This window comes from Tyto alba, unplaced genomic scaffold, assembly GCF_018691265.1.
Source record: "Tyto alba isolate M040663 unplaced genomic scaffold, T.alba_DEE_v4.0 Super-Scaffold_11, whole genome shotgun sequence".
NCBI lineage: Eukaryota > Metazoa > Chordata > Aves > Strigiformes > Tytonidae > Tyto > Tyto alba.
Window position 1 is genome coordinate 12,140,616 of NW_024881273.1, and position 20,611 is coordinate 12,161,226.

At 44.6% G+C, this 20,611-nt stretch overlaps 1 protein-coding gene across 13 annotated transcripts in view; it reads left to right on the plus strand.

The window, feature by feature from the left end:
• Positions 1–20,611, plus strand: part of ZNF618 (zinc finger protein 618) — a 162,329-nt gene that overhangs the window by 98,576 nt on the left and 43,142 nt on the right. For 8 of the 13 annotated variants that reach the window (XM_032988690.2, XM_042787029.1, XM_042787028.1 and 5 more), the window contains 4 exons: positions 12,014–12,097; positions 17,267–17,356; positions 18,776–18,811; positions 19,565–19,642. In XM_032988690.2, the coding sequence (XP_032844581.2) occupies positions 12,014–12,097; positions 17,267–17,356; positions 18,776–18,811; positions 19,565–19,642 (288 nt within the window). The remainder of the gene's footprint in view (positions 1–12,013; positions 12,098–17,266; positions 17,357–18,775; positions 18,812–19,564; positions 19,643–20,611) is intronic. The other 5 variants (XM_042787030.1, XM_042787033.1, XM_042787034.1 and 2 more) reach the window with 2 other exon arrangements.

A 20,611-nucleotide genomic window follows, 5' to 3' on the forward strand; every position in this document is an offset into this window, starting at 1 on the left:
CTTCTTAAGGCCCGTTCTGTGATAGGTGAAGAGTTGGGATTAGCATGGGGGAGTCTTGGCTTTCTGTCTGCAGAAGGAAGCAGGACTGACTTCAGTACAGGCGGGGGATGAAGATCCTCAGCCCAGATCCCAAACATCTCAGTAGCAACCAGCCATCATTGCACGGTGTGTGCTCACTCCTGGTGCCCACTGAAGGGGAGGTGGGCTCTGCAGCTGGGCCTTTTCTCATTCCCTTGGCCCAGTGACGAGTGGTGTCCAGCTCTGTGCAGGGGATGGAGACTCCTTCCCAGGCACCTGTCACCTCCTTTGCTGTCTCCTTTTCAGTACATGTTCTGCTGCCCATCAGTGTTTTACTTATCCTGAGTCTTTCCAGACTCATCTCCTGGCATACTTGCTTTGAATCTTGACACTGTGCCCTACTATGTATTGGGCTAGGCTGTATGCATCCTGGGCTTGTTATCGGGCTATTTGACATAGTATCCTTTTTGCCAGAGCTTGGGAACCACCTTGTGCAAAGAGATGTTTTTCTCTGTAAGTCAGTTTTTCCCCTTCTTGTTGCAGGAATTATTTTGGCTGAGAAAGACAGGGCACAAAGAGGTATGGAGAGAGGAAAAAGAAAACATAAGGGTTCATGCCTGTGCTGTGTGGGCAAACCCCGTGTCACTCAAGCCATAGAAGGATTTCTGTGGACATAACTTAATCTTCTGTGGTGGCTAGATAGATCTTGGAGAACAGGGGAGAATGGAAAGTCACAGACAGAAGTCCCTGGGAGAGAACAGCGAGAAGCAGCTGCTGTCTGCACCAGGTTTCAGAGGAGCTGCCGTGGTAGCGGGTGAAGACAGAGTGGGGAGTAGTAAGAGAGGCAGGGACTGCTTCCATCTTCATGCAGAGCTGTGTGAGCTTGGCCCCTTCCCTGTGCAGGATTACTGAACCCCCTTCTTACCTGCCACGCTCATTGATACCCCAAAATGGTCTCATCTAGCTGAAAGAGCTGGAGGGAAGACCAAGCCACCACAAGAGAAATGGTTAGTGGTGGGCTAGGGGATGGGGATGGAAGATCCACCACAGCCAGCCACCCCAGTGGGAGAACAGGCTGTGTGTGTCACCTGCCTTACGGAGTGAACGTGAAACTGCTCAGCCGATGCTGCTGTTCCTAAGTGCAGATGGTTGTAATTTTCTGACAGAGTCATCTTCCTCTTCCCCTCCTTGCTGCTACAGTGAAATAGTTCAGCTGTCTTCTTCCCTCCCTGTGCCTTCCGCTCTGGGGCTGGAATAAATCCCTGGCCTGCCCTGGTTGCTTCTGCAGGGTTCTTCTCCTTGTTCTACTCAATGGCCCTCTTGTTTCCTTGTCAGTCTGTTTGCTCTCATATATTTTAGGAATTTTTTATTTATCTTTCCTTTCCTGCTATTTTTGTTTTGCCTACTGCTCCACTGCTATTCCTCTGCGACCCGATTTGGCTGTTTACACCCTTTCTGTTACAGACATCTGTATTGTTCAAATCTTCCTCTGCTATTTCTATCTCATTGGGAACCTCTAGATTCATAGTCTCTGCAGGCATGGTTTTCTGCCTTCTTCCAAAATTTCTCAGTGTTTAAGGGATAGAGGAAGATCTTGTTTTCTCTTATATGCTTCTCTCTGGGGCACAGATTGCATCCATCCTAAACTAGTGTGGATGAGGAACCGCAGTGGGTCCTTGGCATTAGCCCAAATAACTAAAACTGCAGGTTTTTAAAAGCTGCTTAAGTTTTCTCCATGGTGACTTTCTGGAGGCAGCTGTTACTCACTGCCACAGCAGGCATCTGCAAGTTTGGTGAAGGCAACCTTGTGTGCCAGGTGCGGGGGCATCTTGGCTGCTGCCCCTGCAGAGGACAGCTAGGGCACCTTGGCTTGATCGCAGAGTAATCGAGCTTTGGCAGCAGTTAGCTGTGTTGTGCTCCCCAGACTTAGCCTGAGAGCAAACAAGTCATGTTTGTTCTTGGGAGGCAAAGTCTGCATCTTGCCATACTGGGTCTGAGAGTGAGTCATGCTTGGTCTGTTGGGCGGATGTTACTGACACGGTGGGTGTAGCTGTGTTATAACGTGCCCCTGCCTTCAGGTCAGAAGAACTGTGGTAGGAAGGGGCTGCATCAGGATGGGCTGGCCTGGGCTTTTTTGCCTGGGAAGAAGTGAGCCACTGGGCAAGCTGGGATGCAGCTGAGGCAAGTTTTTTATTTGCTGCCTGCTTAAAGAGGAGACAGTGGTGTTTAGACTTTCCAGCTGGGAAGGCACTTTGAAGACTCCCTTGAGGAAAAACTGTTGCACTTGGTTGGTTATTTTCAGCCTTGGGGGTTTTTAGTCTATAGATTGTCTCTGGGACTCCCTTTTTTTTTTGGACCCGTTCTTGAAGGGACACAAATCTGTGGTATTGAGGAGAGGATGTGCTCATGGGGATGTAGTTGCATGGCTTTGGGAGCTACTTTTCTAGCCTTGGCTCAGGGTCCAAGACCAGAATTCCCACATGTAGAGAGAAGAAAACAATGCAACCCACAGTGCTAATGTGTTAATAAAAAGGCTTGTCTAGCTGCTACCAACTTTGACTGTCAGGGAGGAGGAGGTGGGGAGGAGAGAGGTTTTGAAAAAACCTTACTGTTTTGGTATTTTTTCCTAGGCAGGCGTGGCCAGTTTGACATCTAGGTCACTGACTATTCCTGTACAAGACTCTAGTAGTCTTTTCTGAGATGCTTATAAGTCTCTGTGAATTGCTTTAGACTTCTGGAAGTCCTCGGAATGAAGGTGTTTGGGCTAGATCTGTGCCATCATTCTCCATGGAAATTCCAGTCATGTTTAGGGGAGTTACAAACTTTGTAAAAACAGTCTCCCTCCTGCTGCTCACATACCACGGGAAATTCTTGGCAACCTGACAGATAGCTAAATAAAACCACTGGCAAGCAGGAGTCCACAAGCCCTGCACCCGCTGGGACAGTGTGCCAGAGACACAGCTGTGGGAAGCGTCACCTCTGACGTGAGCAGGTATTTGCACGGTGCGGGGTGATGAAGCAGGTTGTGTTCAGTGCGCATGTAACAGTTTGGGGACAATAGTTTTAAGAACGAGGCTGGCACTGGTGTTGGATCAGCAGTCCTACACATGGCAGTGCCTATACCTGGGAGCTGCAGTTGGGTCAGGAGGAACCCCCAGGGTGGTCTCCACACTGCCAGCTTGCTTTTGGACTCATCCCCAGGAAGTGGGGGGGGGGGGGGGGGGGGGGGGGGGGGGAGTGTGAGCTTCCACCAGCACAGACGTGGTCTCTAGAGCATGGTAGTCTTTGCTGTTTCCAGATCTGTAACTCTGCTACAGATTATGGATTGTAATATTCAAGATACTGGATTTTGGTATTATTCCTACTCTTTTCTGTAGGAAAGAGAAATTTATGTCTAAGAACATCTCCAGTATACCCATAACTGGCTTGCAGACCTCAAAGTTAGACTGTGAGTTTTATGGTTGCCCATGAAGCCTTAATTCAGCTGAGAGTGTGTAAGCACCTAAGCTTTTGTCAACATGCTCATTACTGCTTTTTCTAACAGTGTCTCTGCCTCTTTGGACCAGCTGAGGACAGAATTAAGGTTGCTCTGGCAACTTGCCTAATTTCACTTTACCAATGGCTTTTTAATACCTGTTTTCAAAATACCAAATGTTAACAAATACAGCAAATAGTGGTACTAGTCTGTGGTACTTCTAAGCCTTTTGCCTGCATAAGCCTCAGATCACTTCAGAGAGGAGTTTGGTATTCTGCAGGCAGGCAGGGAACAGCAGGACAGAGAGAAAGTGTCTTGCCAGAGGCAACCAGTGGGCAAGTGGCAAAGGAAGAGAGCGCAAGTCTCTGGGCTTGCAGCCCAGTCCCTGTCTGCTGGGGCACAGGCTTAAGCTGTTGGATTACATTTCTGTGCCCTGTGAAAGAAAGCAGAATAAATGCACAGAGAAATGGGAGGGGAAGAATTGCTAAAAGCTGAATGTTTCTTAAGAGTATAGTAGCTGTATTAACTTTACATATATCTGGTTAGGTCCTGGAGACTTAGTAAGCGTTCCACTTCTCAGGGGAGAAGTCCTGAGCCTGATGGAGTAATACTGAATAATGTTGTGGGGAAGTCTTACCATTCCTGGAATATTTTAATAACATACTGTTAAAAGTGGGAAGAATCAGGAAGAGGTGATTTGGGGAGCTTTGAATTCATCTCCAGTGTGTCATTGAGGTCGGTGGAGTTCAAGGGAGCTTGCTGATTACCTGGTTTGCTCTGTTTTCTTGGGCTGGTAACAAGTTTTTTGAGGACCATGACAAGCAAGCTGTAGTTTAAAAGCAGGTTGTGCTCACAGGCAGCACTAGCCACGAGTGTGAAGTTTGCTCTGATGGACTGTCAGCATGCCACTGGCCAGTTATTGTGTGGTGTGCAGGAAAGCAACGTGAAAAAGCAGTTCCGCTAAAACAACCCAGTTCAAATGCTTCACTTGCTTTCGTTCCTAATGGTGTTGCAGTTTGTTACTATGGCAATTCAGTGACATTTGCTGGAGGTTGGAAGACCACTGATGGCTGTTTTCTGGTAGAGCCTGTTCTTTCTGTCTCCATCTCCTGCTTTTGCATATATCTAATTCTGTTTAAGAGACAAGGCTGGATTTTGTGCTGTTTGTCAGAAGCAGATCCCTGTGCTCTTGCTGACAGGAGGTTACTCCTACATAGCTCTTCAGTGGACTCCACCATTTGGAAGATGCCTGAGAGCATCTGTAAGCCCAGACCATCCTTTCCCTGGCAGCACCTGACGGCCTCCTTCACTCGTGCTTTAAACTCTAGTGGGAACAGGAGTGACTTTTCTCATCCATTTGTGCTTGCCGTGGCCAGCCCCATAGGTTGAAAGCTAGGACAGATCCACAAAACCCCAGAATTGATCCCACTTAACACAACCTGGTTTTCCTTTGTGTCTGTTAGCCTTTCTGTTGTGTTGGAGCCCTTTCTTCCTGTTTGCAGATAATTTTTGAATATTAGTATTACTGTCTCACAGGTGACAATAATTACCAGGTATTTCAGATTACCCTGAGAGTTACCAGCGTAACCCAGGGTTACCTCTGTTGAGTTACCAGGTTGCAGGAGGGGGAAAAAGTGGTCTTTGGATATTTTGTGACAATGTTATGTCACACACCCCAGTGAGTGGCTCTTTCCAGACCACCATGGTATGAAGTTTTCCTGGAGCAGGTGGGAGGTTCTGGCACTACAGAGAGTGTTCCTCCCCTGGAAGGAGGCCAGTATCTCTCCATGTTGCCCTTTGAAGGGGACAGAAAAGTGACTGTATATACTGGGGGGAAAAATGGATTTACCAGAGCCCTTAATGGTCCTGTGACTGGACATTGCAGAGGAAGGTATATGGGAAGTGGCAGAACCAGGGAGGAGCAGCAGCCCCCGCATGCCTGAGGCACGGCTGAGGACAGCAGCAACACAGATGGGGGAGGAGCTGCATCCAGGCTGGGGCCATCAGGGCTGGTGGGAGGCACTGCCTGACCTGAAATAGTGTCCTGACCTCAGCCAGGCTGGAGCCCTGCCTGGGCAGCAGCACGCTGCGGAGCAGGAGTCGGTGGCAGTGGCAGAGCAGTGCTGCAGCAGGAGCAGCCACGGAGCTGAGCTGCGGAGCAGCAGCCGCAGAGCCTCCCTCTTGTCTCCCACCGAGGCGGTGGGTTTCACCCGTGCTTTCCTGAGGGAGGAAAATCTGTTCCCCTGTGGTCAGGTAAACGTGGCATGTGCTGGCATCACTAATGGATCTTAATGGAGGAGCTGCCCGAGTTGTGGATCCTGCTGTGAGAAGCGTTGGAAAGCCTGTGCAAGAGACAAGCTCATAGTCTGCTGCAAGGTGCCGAGTTAACCGGCATTCATCCAGCTGTATGTGAGGGCAGTGAGTGTCTGTTCATTAGGAGTAGCTGCTGATTGCTCCTGAAACTAGAGTTCATGACTCTGAGCTAGCACTTGAATGCATTTTTTCTTCTAGTCATCTCAAGAGAACTCCTTCCACTTGCACAAAGGCAGGGTAAGAATGTCTAGATGGAATTGGTTATTGTTAGTGACAAAAATTTGGGCTGGCATTAATAGCTATGAGCTTGCAGTAATTTTAAAAGTAGATTTGGGCTCCAAAAAGTTTCACTGCTTCATAGATAGAACATCCTCAAGGATGTTTTTTCTAGTGTGTTCTTCAGAAATTTGCTGTGCAGACAGTTCTTCAGCCTTTCAGATGTGAGGCCTTTCCCAGTGCTTTCCCTTTTAGCCCCAGGTGGGACTTCGGGCCAGTGGGCAATCCTAACTGCTCTTTGCTGCAATTAAACTGAAGTCTTCTCTTTTCCTCTGTGGTCAGACTCAATCATCCTTACCAGTTTATAGCAACTTTTTAATGTATTATGGATTGCTTTCCCTGTTGAAGTGAGTTGTGTTATTGTGTTGGGGGTACGAAGCTTGAGTAATCAAAGGTTTACGCAGATAGTGGTAATCCTACACAGAGAAGAACACATATAAGTCTTCCAGGGAGGACCGGGTGCAGCAGGTGATACAAAGAATTCTTGAGCTCTTTTGGTACGTTCCAGTCTTTAGCATCCTCTCCAGCTCAGAACTGGCCCTCTAGAAGAGGCTGAGAAACGGATGGACTACGCTCTCCTCTCAAGTGACAAACTGCTATAGTACAGACCAAAATCATACTGCAAACTACAGTTATAAAACACTGGGAAGCATTTCAGCTCCAAGGCCACCAGTTCTACCAGTGCAGTCTAGGGAAGGAAAAGCCAATCAACACATTTTCCTTGTGCTGTGTCACATAAGAGCAAATACCAAGGAAGGCAGGGATGCACAGTGTCTGCTGCAATGTCACAGAGCTAAAAATAACAGCTTTTAAGGATAGATATCCTTGTAATACAAGAAGTACTGAAATGATCTTCTGAAAAGGTACTCCAGACTAAGCTATGTACGAGATGAATCAGGTAGGATGCCCCAGTATCTCTTGGTTTTTGTGTTACCAGTGAGTTGCATCACCATCCTGCATTCAGAGCTTGACTCTAAGCTGCGGCAAAGCCCAAGCTTGGAGGGAAACACATGGCTCTGGTACAGCAGAGCTGGCTGCTGGGGACTTGCCAGCTTGTTCAGTTCTCTCATGCTGAAGCTCCCATGTTGTGGCACAGTTTTTTAGTGGTGCCTTATGATGTCCGAGTCATTTGTCTTTGCCAGATCTTCAGTCCCTTTCATCAGATATCTAGATGCAGTGAAACATTTCTGCCTCAATGCAGCGTTATGTTTTAGTTTGTGATTACATACCAACTCCTGGTAGCTGTCTGTAATTCTCATCAGATTGGTCATGGGTCAGGAGGTGTGTTTTCTGAAAATTAAATACAACTCTGCTGTTGTCTGTGAGCTTTATTTTCTCCTTCCCTATTCACAGTAGTATCATACTTGCTTATTATGTACTAGATGATGCTGGGTTAAGATAAGACCTTTGGTGGTAGGGGAGACACTAACTTCCATCTGGATCTGAGGATGTGGTAGGCTGCAAACACAATGTTTTCCTTTCCAGTTTCATAGGCAAATGCATTTAAACCCATCACCTGCGTGCAGGACAGCAGCCATGAAGAGTGTGTCTCCACTGTGTGACATTATTTAGTTACAAGGAGAAAAAAATAAAATTGCATTTTTTTTTTCCAAAATGGAATACGTAGTAAATATTTCACAACCCCATAAATAAAAAATGATTGGCCTGATCTTTTAAAAGCCTATTTCCCTTTGGGCTCTGACTAAGCATGAGAAAGTTCAGCCTAAGAAGGAATTTATTTGAAAAAGCAGTGAAAGGTTAGAAGCAAGGATGTGGGCTGGAATATGCCTTGCAAACGTTAACTGTGGAGGCATGGTGCTAATGCCTTACATGTGCAGAAACATTTTGAGGGTTGTGAATTTAAACCCATTAAATTAATATATTCAAAATCAAGGTTTCCTTGCCCAGACCTTACACATACAGGATATGGTGATTTTAATGTTCTGACTAGTGATCGAAAGATACGTAAGTGGTTTGCTGGTGTTAATTAAGGTTAAGGAGGAAGAACCTTTAGCATCTCCATTTTTTGATTAATTTTACATATTCAAATTTGCAACCTTAATGTTTTCTTAAAGTAAACTTTAGCTTTTGATTTCCTTTTACTTTTTTTGGGGGGGTACCAGAGCAAAAAATGGAAAGTTCCATTGTTGTGCTTGGTAAAACTTACTAATGCCTTACCCAATTAAAAGCCTAATGTAAATGATGTGTGTGTGTGTGCACACCCACATACACATGCAGAATGAACTGTTAGGCATTTACAACTTTGTGATTAATTTTTCCAATGTTCTTATTTAATAATTCTCCTGCTCCTTGGGGAGAGCTATAAAAATGGATTTTATTTTTCTAATGTGTTTGCATTTTAAGTAGGTGAAGTCTCTTTAGATTCCCATTTGCCTAACAAGTAGATTAATATGTTCATCTTCAAATTTAAATGACCAATGGGCTGAGACCAAGAATGATAAATTTCAGTGCAGGAGGAAGACATTAAAAAAGTAATAAGGAACTTAGATCTGGGATCTCCAGTGTGAAGAAATTTTGACCTTAAGACCCAAGATACCTTCCTTCAGTGCTGTAGTTGTTGCCTTTCACATGTGCATATTTCTTTGCAGCTCTGGTGCTGGGGTCATTTATTCTTCCCTGGAACAAGAGTGTTCTGGCAAGGTGCAGTGCTGTCCATTGCGCCCTAACAGAGGTTCCCCTGGCTTGCTCTTGCATTCTCCTTCTCTGAGTACACTGCAGGACTGGAATGGGAGAGAGGTTATCACTGCAGTTTCTCAGGTTTCCCGCAACATGGGAGATGTATTTCCCTTTGCCTTTTTCTGCTGCTGTTTGCTAGTTCTGACCCAGTGCCTTCACATTACAGCACCAACATCTTTCTTGCAGCTGGGTGAAATAGGTAACAATTCCTGGACCTGTTTTTTAATAGGGTAAATTTGAAGTTGCACTTCTAACATAACTGTTATACTAAGGGTTCTTTCTGGATGTTCTCACTTTGGGTATCTTATTGGGTGTCTTGCCTTATAACCACATAAGGTGTGCTCAGGAGCATGACAGACATCGCAGTCATGCTGGAGGTCTTGATGTTCATGCAAGTCCTGCAGTTTCATAGCTTAGGAGAGGACCAGTTTCTCTGTGTAGTTTTAATCTGAGATTTTAGAAAATGAGGCTTTCACAACGTCTATAAATCTGTGATCTTCACATGATTTTACACAGAAAATTGCTACTATACCCATAAAAACTAAATTTCTGCACCTTTCCCAGATACCAACCAAATAGACCGTGTTTACAGATATCTGGATGTTAATATTTTGCAACAAATCTCTTACAGAGTTCCTTGGCAGCAAAATTGATGGAGAAATATATTCTAGTAACAAAGGATAAGAATTTTAATAATCCCAGACTGTTCTGATAATCCATCAGTTTGTCCTGAAAATGCCAGGAGAGCTTTACTGAAGATAGAAATACATCCCTCCACTATTCATTAAGAAGGGATGCACTTCCATCTTCCAACATGGGTTGAAATTTAGCAACAGAAAAGGTGTACAAACAGCAATGCCATTAATTATTCAAAATTCTTCTTTCAGACTGAATCTTTGTCTGTTGAGCTGCTTGTTGGCATTTCAACAGTGTTGAACCTGAATAGCACACAAAAACCCCAAAACACTTTAAGTATTTTAAGTATTTAAATTCTCAGTATTTTCACTTCTAAGGTTATTGATAACGAGGAAAGACAGAGCAATACAAGGATTACCTTCTTAAGTCCTCTTCCTTTCAACCTAAGCAAAAAGGTTAGAGTTCTTGATTTTCTTGAGTGATTGTGGAAAGGAGGGTTCTGCATCCTTCCTAGCTTATTTTAATTTCAGTTTGTTCTTTACAAAGTTTTATGGAGCCAGGATCTCCTCTCCAGCGCTGCTCAGTCATTTAACTATCACTTTTCCTTTTGGCTTTGGAAACTAGGCAGTGATACTGCATGTGAATTCCCATCCGGAAATCACGGTAAGAACAAAATTTCTAGTCATGAACAAATGAGTGGGAAGAGTCTAGATGAAGTTTGCTTTTCCTTTACGAAACTCTCAGTACTGCATCATTTAAACAGTTCTGAAGTAGATAAGTAGTGTGTTCTCAGCCAAACCATTTTGATTCCAAAAGGAGATTAAAACAGCCTTTATTGTGTGTTGTGCATAACTCCATGTGGGCCGAATTGAGTTTTTCACTTAAGATGGAGATTCAGCATCCTTATTGATACAAAAGATAAATCTTCCTGCATCGACAAGTTAGGTGTGTACTAGTACACCTCTTTGGTTTTTTTTTTTTTCAATTATGCAAGATTGAGGCTGTTCATTGTCAAATTGCTGGTAGTAGCAGCTTAACGCACTCTTTTCAGCACTCTTTATCTTACATGTAGTTATAATTTGAATAAAAAAGAATCCAGCGCTGCCCTGAAGTGACACCAGAATAAAGACATATGAAACTAGACCCTTTGGCATTAATTATATTGTCTGGTGTGTCTGAATTTTGTCTGAATATCCTGGTTCATAATGCTGATTTGGGGGATAATTGTAAAATGCCATTATATTTTTGCTTTAAATTGCTGATATTTGCTGTCTGTTTGGATTCAACTTTAACATACTTTTAACTGTGGGAGAAGGAAGTTCATTGATGTGTAACATCCTGAGAATGCCTGGGAAGTCTTTTCTCCCTCAACATCGAGTGAGTAGTACCCAAAAAACCTTTTCCCCAAAATGTTTAAAAAAAATTACAGTATGTGAGCATCAGACTATTATGAACAAGTGCACTGTCTTTCAGAAATTAATTCAGGATATTCCCCTCTGTATGGAAGTTCCTTCTAGTCCAGAATCAAGTTTCTAAACCTTGAGGGATTACATACAGCCCTGGATGGACTGCATTTAAATCTCCATGGTGCTGATACATTCTGCTGACATGTGGTTTGGATAATGTATCACAGAATTCACAGGATTCACTGGCCACCTACTTGAAAGCAGCTTAAAAAATGCTGTAAGGTGAAGTCAGTCCCGTAGCTACTGAATGCATCTGCAGCAGCTCTTCTTAGGAGCTGGGACTAATCTCTGATGCTTCAGTGAGAAACTGAGCAGAAGCCTGTGGCTCTGCCCTCTCACCTGTGATGTAGCCCCTTGCCAGCTTGAAGGGGAGCTAGCGTCTTGCACTATTTTAAGGTAATTTCAAGTATTTGGCCCCTCTGTGTGAGGATTTGGGATTGCCGCCTTCTTGGCTTGGTAGTTTGCAGCCTGAGGGACCCCCCCTTTGCAGAACATGGGAAGCATGATGCTAGGCTAGGTCAGCGTGTGCCTAGATGTCTCCAGTGTTCCTGACAAAGGCCAAATGTTTGTGGCAAGGAAGTAAATGATCATGAAATGAGTGATCCTGAAATAGTTTGCCCACGGGGAAAGTTTTTTCCTAACCCCCACTTAGGAGCTGGCTCGTGCTTCTGTGTGTGAGGGTTTCTGTCTTTTCCAAATTTCTGGATTTTATTATTATTTAATCTTAACTAATGTAACTCTGGATACTTTAATCCTCTTAAGGGGTTGCTGCTGACTTTGGGCTCAGTCCTGCTCCCTTTTCAAGGAATTTTGCCATTAGACACCTTTAAGTTAAGCTTGATGTAGATTGCAACTGATTTTATTGGCAACTCTCTACTTGGCTGTAAAATGCAGTTGTAAAGCTCATAACTTCTGTGTGAGAACACAGTTTGAATGAGGAGTATATGGAGGTCTACAGGCAGTAAGCTCTGTGTCTGCAAACCTGCATTCTGCCTCTCCCCACTGCCAGTCCAGCACCTAGAAGGAAGCCCCTAAGGATGCCAAAGGGTTAGGTCAAAGGAACTGTCTGTGAACCTGCGCGGGGAATATCCTGCTAGTTTAGGAAGCCATAAATATATTCCTTTCCATCTAGGTGCCCTTCTGACTGCGGAAAGGGAGAAGAAGCCTCTCTCCAGAGCTGTCTTTGTGCTGCCCTGGGTGGAATCCACAGAAACAAGTGAGGGTCCCAGACGTTTTTGCTCCCTCCTGTGTTGTAAGGAAGCAGTAGCTGCACTCTGGGTCTTCTTCAGGGGAGGCTGCTCAGGTAGTCTGTGCTCTGGACACATCTTGGAAAGGTGTTTCCCAGTGGCAAGCATACAGCACATACCTCAGAAAATGCCAGCCTTTTCTGTTTCTTCGGACCAGGTGGTTTAGTTATGGTGGCTTTGGCTCTTACTGGAAGAGTGTTGGAGTTGCTCGTGATTCCTTTCAGTGAGGCAGACATCCCAGGAAAGATGATCCTTTTGTTCGGCTACTGCTACACAGCCATTCACCAGCTCCAGCCCTCTGTGTTTATCACCAGCAGCACTCATAAGGATTCCAACAGATTTTCAGGAAACAGTTAAAGAATGTGAAGCTGAGCATCAGAGCATCTCCTGGACTGTCCTGCGATCCACTGGCCATGGCTGGAGGGACGATGCTGATACTCCATTGTCACATCAGCCTGTCTCAGAAAGCCTGCTGGGGGGGAGAAACATCACAACCTCAAACAGAGAGATGACAGATAAATGTATTGCAGCGGGCTTAACTGTAAGAAATCCAGCCCCCTCCCCTTTCAGAGATACTGCTGGACTTTATGAACTGTTTGGGAAACTTGTTTCCCAAGGTGAGCCAGGAACATGGAATTCGGGGAGTTTCATGCTTCCTTTGATGTTCTCAAACCTTCTGGTGTTAAGGTGCCATCCTGACGATGGAGCTGAACAAGTAGTGCTGCCCAGACTGCCCTCTCTTCTTTTTTAATTTTGCTGCTTTTTACTTGACTGGGACCTGGAAAACTGCTGGATTTTAGGAATAATTCATCAGGCTGTTGCAATCTGTTTATATTCAGCAGTTGAGGCCTTCCACATCTGGAGGCTGTCCCTACTAGGCAGCTATTTCTGCAGTGCTCTGTGAGAGTAGGATCACTTAGGATTCAAGGGTATTTGCAAAGTGCCTGATTGCCATGAGAGCTCCTCTACCAAGTAGCTTTTGTGGCTTCTTCCATTTGAAATGTCAGTATGAATTCTGTGTCAGGTGAAAATTGTTCTTCACCTTGGAGGAGTCCTTAAGAAGCTCCTGCAGCCTGCTGTGTGGAGACCCCATCATTCTGGACCCTTCACGGGATGTGCTGTCATCATTGCAGGGATGTCATCTGGATGATGTATGTAACTGTTTCCAATTCAGGTTTCTGTGATGCTGCACAGAGCTCTTTGAGCCCCGTGGAAACTAGTTTGTACACAGTTTTTGTGGTCTTGGATTCCTGCACTTACAAGGGTGGGTTGAACAATCTGTATTTTTAGATTGTGATACAGAAGTCCTGACCTTTCAAAAAATTTCTGATTGCTATTGTTCTCTTCCTGGGTTTCTAGAGCAAAATCCACTGAGGTCAGGCCTGGGCCAGGTGCCCTAGGGAAAGAAGCCTCTTCTGCCTGCCGCTGCTGGGCATGTGTTCTCTGCCCTCTCTCTTGCCTGCCAGAATGAAATATATGCTTTCTTCTCTGCTGAATATTTGAAGCAAAACAACAACAACAACAACAAAATCTCAAAATATTTAATGTAACATCTGAAAAGAAAGATGACTTGGCTGATCTTCCCTAGGGCAGGGTATTTCAGCAGCTATGCGTCACTGCTGAACACAGACCACACCACAGGAGCCAGCCAGCAGCAGCTCTGGGAGACAGACAGAAAAGAGCAGCACATTCCCAGTCTTTTACTGGAGGTGCACTTGCAAGCAGAGTGGTAAAAATGCTTTCAGGTCCTGTGGAGATATTTCTTGGGGTACTTGAAAAACCTGCCTGTTTGCCATCTCAATACACGAGTCCTTTGTATCTGAGGAAGAGCCTTGTAACACAGCTGTTGCTTGCTTTTTTTTCTCCTAAGAAGTGATGCTGTATTTTGGTGTGTGTATTTCACAAGATTAAATGTGGGCTGACTATATAAGGCCATTACTCCTTAGACATCTGTCTGGAATCACTGCTCCCCTTGGAAAGAGTCATGAGCATAAAGGAGAAATTCTGTTTGCTGTAATTTGGTTTTTAACTGGATGTCTTTTAAGCATTTTGAAACTCCAGGTTTGCAGCAGTGTAATACAGTGATTGCTCAGCTTGCAGCAGGGATGTGTTTTGCAGGACTTGTTGCTTGAACACCAATAAGCAACGGCACTGGACCTCTGTTCTAGTGGACTAATTAGTATCTTTCCCTGTGTTTTTCCTTAAGTTCTAATAGTGCCTGTTGGTATGGTTTTGCTTTTGGTGGAGCTGCACTGCATTAATCTCTACCTGGTGATAGGAGAGAGCTTGAATCTGAGCAGACTTGCTTAAGTAGCATTAGTTTGGCTACGTCTGGTGCCATCTCTTCAGTAGTTTAGGGATGGGAGTTTCAGTATGGGCTTGCAGACACACCTGAGCGCTTGGAGTCAATTGTAGCTCTTCGTGTTGAAAGCTGTTGTTACATACATTGGGTTTGGTGCCCCAGCTGGAGTCTTATCTTAGTGTAGTAGTTATAACCCAGAGCAGGGAAAGTAGCAGGGTACAGGCTAATTCTGTTCCATGCTAAGAAAGCTGTCACTGCTGGGAACAGCACTGGAAGCGTTCGACGGCTGTCAGTAAAGGCAGCTTTATTGGGTAAGAAGGAAGAAGTCCTTGGGTGCCGCCCTGGAAGAGTGACTGTTGTTCACAGAGGGTAAAGCTTAGCTACACATCGGCAGTCTCCTGGTACTTCCTGAATTCTCCATAAACCTCCTTGTCTCTGAGATTTGGCACCATTTGCTGGGTGTTATCTCCTTTAAAGAGTCAAGGAGGAGATTAGTACCAATACCAGCTGGAAGAAATTCTTACTTCTCATAACAGCTTGTTTCACTGTAATCTCTGGAGGTCATTCTTCCTTAGGGAAAACAGTCCCCTAACAAAACAAGCAAAACCCTATTCTCTTGGGGTGTGCTGTTATACTTTTTATCTTGTTTTCATTTTCCCCACACTGCCTAGGGAAGGAAGTGGTCATACCCAGCATGTGCTGCTCAAGTCTCTGCTGTTGACAGTGAGATCCCCACAATCTTCCTGAAGTTACAGAGACTACAACTAGTCATGCCTGTTTGAGTCTCCGGTGTGCCTCTAGCATTTAGCATTTTTATTCTAACAAGCCTCCTTACTTATTGAGCACTTTTCTTTCAAACTAAGGCCATAATAGTTTTCTTCTTCCAAATGGAGGTACTGAAAGTGCTTGGTATTTGGTACTCCTTTGAAGAATTAGTCTTCAGTTCATTTACCGCATGGCTCATTACACTTCAAAAAAGGAGGCTGATTTCTTGTCTTGGGGACACACAGTGATGTGGGACTGATTACTGACGACATGTTATGAATTTTCTCTGCTAATAATCGACTGGGGGTTTTTTGCAACAGATACACAGTTATTCAGTGGCAATCATTTGTTGTCAGAAAGGGTCTGAGGTAGATTTTGATGCTCAGCGCTGTTGTATGACCACAGGAGACTGCATAAGGTTATATGATGAAGCATAGCTAACTGTGACCCACCAGTGCTTTTATCACTTATTCTTATAGTCACGTTTTGCGTCTCTTCCTCTTTCTTAAGCAGTGCACTGTCTGAAGCAGTGAATCCTTTTCATCTTGGTGTATATGCCTGGGCTCTGTCTCTCTTGTTCAGCCTAGACTTTTAAAAATCCCTTAGATCTAGCTTAGTGTTGATGTGGTCTGATTAAGATACAAATATTTTTTGGTAGCTGGGGTAAAGTTCCAGTGCCCAGCTGTTTAACACCTTTTATATTTGGCATTTTTCTCTTGTAGATCGCCATAGCTTCTACTTTCATTCTGCCAAGCAGAATAAAGGGCAGAAAGTGATTCTTCATTTAGTGTTGAAACGCCACATGCTGATGGACTCCAGTAGTGATCCCAAGTGAGCGATTAGACTGTACCAGTGCTTAAAATACTTATTTTAAAAATAAAATTATTGAGAAGTAAAATAAAAACTTACTTAATGTGCATACTCTGGTGTGTTTGAACATGGTAAACATGAAGAGGTAACACCAAGGCTTTAACTTTGCTAATCATATGGGTACATGAATACAAACTGAGTTACTGCGGGGGAGCTAACTGAATGGCAGCTCATCTGTGGAGCCACTGTAGCTGATGTGTACACTCCTAGCCTGCTCCTGTTGTGAAGTAAAACACATGAGTTTCAAGATCCTTTGTGGCTACACAAGCTAATGTGTTTTACTTTGTTTGCAGTGGGTTAGTAGCATGCAACCCATCGGCTACTGTGGTCAGCTGACAAATGCAATGCTGCAAGTTACTGCTTATGGATGTCAGTCTGTACTCCAAGGTGTATGTCAGACATCACAAGATGGAAAAACCTCACCAAGCTGACAAGTGAAATTTTCCTCTTACACTGATGTGATAGCTGAGCCAGACATTTGTTGTTCCCAGTTAGACCAAAATGAATTCAGAAGCATCTTGAGCCTTTTTGCATCCGTCTGTCTTCACACACAGCTGTGCTGAAGGAGGTCTGTTGTTGCTGGGATGAAGGGAGACCATCTAGGGTACAAACATATATGAAACCTGGTTCCATCAGTCGTCCTGTTCATTGAGCACTTTACTGTCCTGCATGTTCTGGATTGTTGGCTCTCTTTGGTATTGTTTGTTACAACGTGCCCATACAGGATCTTGGATGCAGTTCATAGTCAGCAGGCAGCAGCAGTGAGAACCAAGTGTGGTGTGAGTGTGTGGGCACATCCAGCCCATGTTGTAGTTGTCATATTAACATTTTGACATAACAGCTCATATGTTGACTCTGTGTTTAGTTCTTCCAGTTTGTCCCTGTCCTGACCAGTACTTGCCTACTGTAGCTTCCAAAGGAGATTTCAGCTGCCCTGTCTTCATTGTTGTGCGGTCCTGTGGAGGCTGTACTGGAGAGCAGAGCTGCCTGAATAGGAAATAACAAATCAGAATATGCCTCAAGCCATATAGCATAGGGCAGGCAGAGGACATTGTGAAGCAGTGGTTGTCTGTGTGCCTTAGGGGTTTGACAGAGCATGTGGGATGAATGTAACCGCATGGGGGTGTCTGAACAGCATTGTCTGGAGTGCTTGCCTTTTACCTCAAAGTTTCTAAAGTGACCTGTTTTCTTCTTTCTGCAGACAATTTTAGGTACACGTGTGACATCTGTGGGAAAAAATATAAATATTATAGCTGCTTCCAAGAGCACAGAGACCTACATGCCGTGGATGGTGAGTACTTTTGACACTTAGACACTCAAACTATGAGAAGTCTTTGCTGTGTTATCCTGGGGAAGGCAAAATGTGGTTCTGCCAGACCGTGTGGCCCATGATGTACAGGACATGGCACAGCATGGCTCGCTCATCTTGGTCAGAGGAGGCACAGTCCACGGGCGCTGCAGGAAAAAGTTTGCTGTACTTGATTTTCTTTGCGTGCATCAAAATAACACCCTCTCCTGCAACCTGTAGTCCTTGCAGTCCTCCTGTCTGTATTAAGGTTCATGGTTAGGATAGATACGCTAGGGCTGAGTCCCTCAAGGTAAATTGTCTGTCTGGCTGCTCACTGGGCAAGAGTTGGTTGCTTGGTTTCTGACTTCACAGGATTGTTCCCAACATGCTCGTTTGTGAGAAACCACATTTGAGACTTGACAAATGTTGTTTTGTTCTTGTTAATCACTGTGGTAGTGAACTGATGCAGTTGTCAGTGGACCTTACAGGCCAGTTTTTCCTCTGTGAATGTGGATGTGGCCTAGGCTGGTGACACTCGGACAGAAGCAGACACCTTCCTCTAGAAGCAGTGTTTCTTTTTGCTATACTGGGGGAAATAGAAGCAACAACGTACTGTTGTTGGCTTGCCCCATGCTTACTGGGCATCTAAAGCTCCTTGACTCAGGGCCCACAGATACTCAAATCCTCACTTGTGTATGCTACAAGCCTGTTGGTATTGCTCCTCACTTGGCCAGGGAGGGAACCCTGGCAGAGTTTAAGAAAGAGGCTGCTTGGAAAGCAGAAGGTTTTGGATGGTTGGACTGTCTCAGAAAACTAAGTGTTTTTTCACAATATGTGGTGTCCAGAAAAATTGCTGGTTTTGACTGGAACATGTGGACTTCTGAACAGCCAACATGCTCTTGCGGTGCACCACTGCAAGTTCCCTTCATCCCACGGGGAGCCAAAATTAAATTGCTGGGACTGAAAGTCACTGTGAGATGGACATGTCTGCTTCTGTTAGAAATGTGTCTTCATACCTCATGTGTCTTCTCATGTGTTCAGAGAGCTCTGCCTAGGGTTATAAGAGGGCTTTGGAAATGGCTTCCACTTGTGTCTTGCAAGGACACTTTATCTCAGTTCCTCCAAGGGGCTGGTTGTGTCAGCAAATGCAAGTGTGAGGCAGCTGTGCAGCTGAACTTTACGTGGGGCTGTCAGTGTCAGGACAAAGGCCTTGAGAATCTGTGTATATTAGGGCTGGGCATGCTCAAATAGTTCTGTGTGGATGCTACTGGGAAGAGGAGGGACTGGGGCACAAAGCCTGGTTTCTTCTGTGGGGCTGAAATATGCTGAAACAGTGTGTGAAATACAGGAGGAAAACAAGGCCATTTAAGAGGATTTAATTTCTGTTTTGTTTCTTCCCCTCCTTCTTCTATTCTGTGTTAGTTTTTAGTGTGGAAGGGGCCCCAGAAAACCGGGCAGGTAAGCCGAGATCCTTTGTGTGCTTTATTTCACAAACCTTTTCAAGCATTCAGTAGTTCAGGCACAGCAGGTCCAATTCTACACTTTGTAAGAGTCAAGGAAGTTTTGTCACTGATTGCAGCAGGAGAGGGAGCGTCCTCTCTCCCTCCCCCAGTGTCTACAGCCTGTAGGTTGATGCCCAGCCCTAGTAGATATCAGGCTTTTGTTGTACATACAATTGATCAGGCTTCTGAAAATCAAAGAAGCAGGCGTTTCATGTCTCTGGTGATTTAGTGAATTGTTCAAGGCATAAATTAAATTATTTTATAAAATGGGTTGGGTTCTGATTTGTTGCTAGCTGTGCTGTTAGATGTTAGGAAGTCACTGGTCAGTATTTGTTAGCTGACTTGCTTGCAGACTGCTTTATTGTGCCCACTTTCAGACAGTATAACATCATTAGATAGGAGATGCAGTGGAAGAAAACCAGAAAATATGGATGAGGCTTTCCAATGTGTTTGTTCAGTCTTTCTCTGTATTTTTTAAACACTATATACCTACAGACGTTACTGGGCTGGAAGTGGGAGTAATCCTGGAGACCTGAGGAGGAGGGACAGGTCAGACAGAGAGGGGTCATTTGGTTTATAATTCCTATCTTGAAATCTTGTTACAGATTGAGATGTCATTACAGATGCAGGAGCATTCAGTGCCCATGCAGCTGTAGAAGGAAAGCCTGAGGGTGTTATCAGCTCACTTGCTGGTTCTGTTCTCTTGCAGACCCCTATGACCAGGCTGTCATAGCAGCAGATGAAGTGAAGGAGGAGGAGCCGGAACCGTTTCAGAAGATTGGTCCAAGTATGAGTTATTATTATACAGCTTGAAATGTGAAAGAGAAAGCAGAAGGGTTTCAAATCTGACATTAGCTGGAATACCTGTAGGAAAACCACAAGCACTGTGTTACACAGAGGTGTTGGGTCCTTAGGCATGCTGAAAGATATGTTTAGGTTCAGATGAACACCAAACACCAACAGCCTGGCCCTAAGAAATGCAGCTTTGTGATGTTTTCTGCTCAAGAGCTCTGCAAAGAGGAGAGGAAGGAGGTTCAGGAGAAAAGCAAGCTGGGGGCAGTTAGAGAGAGTCTTAAGGTGTACTGACAGAGTTGGCAGGTAATTGCATTCACACTGCCTTTGTGATGGGTTCATCAAACAGATTAGAGTGAGGCAGAGAGAGGACCAGACTTTGCCAAAGCATTTCTCTGAATTCTCCGGTTTGGAAACAATTAATGAACCTTGGATTTTCCTTTGGCTTGCAGCTAACTGTCAGTTCTGTACTTCCCAGCACTGGTAGGAGTGGGAGGTGTCAGTGTGTGGTTACACTACTTTGTTATTTCAAGTATCCCCAAAGCAGGAATAAGCACAGTTATTGCAGAAAAGCCCCTCCTCCTGCAAGAGAAATCTACAATCCAAATATAAAAGTTTTGTCACTAAGACTTGAACTTGGCAACTTGTTTACTAGTTTGGCTGTTCCTGTTGTCCACACATCACAGACTATCCGTAACCAGAAGACAAAACTGTGTCATCTGTAATATAGAGTTCAGAAATGGATTCTCTCCTTTGTTTTGCATGCTTACTTTTTGTAATTTTGGGATAATCGCCTGTAGCTTGTTTAGTTCTGCTGGACTTCTTACAAAAGGTCCATCACTCTGTAGATGGGCTTTAACTGTTTCCTTTGTTGGGGAAAAGGTTGTGTGAATTACAGAGCAGATAAGTTCCAAGTGCATGAAGAATATGCTCTAGTTTTTGTCACCTGGCCAGTTTCTGTGTA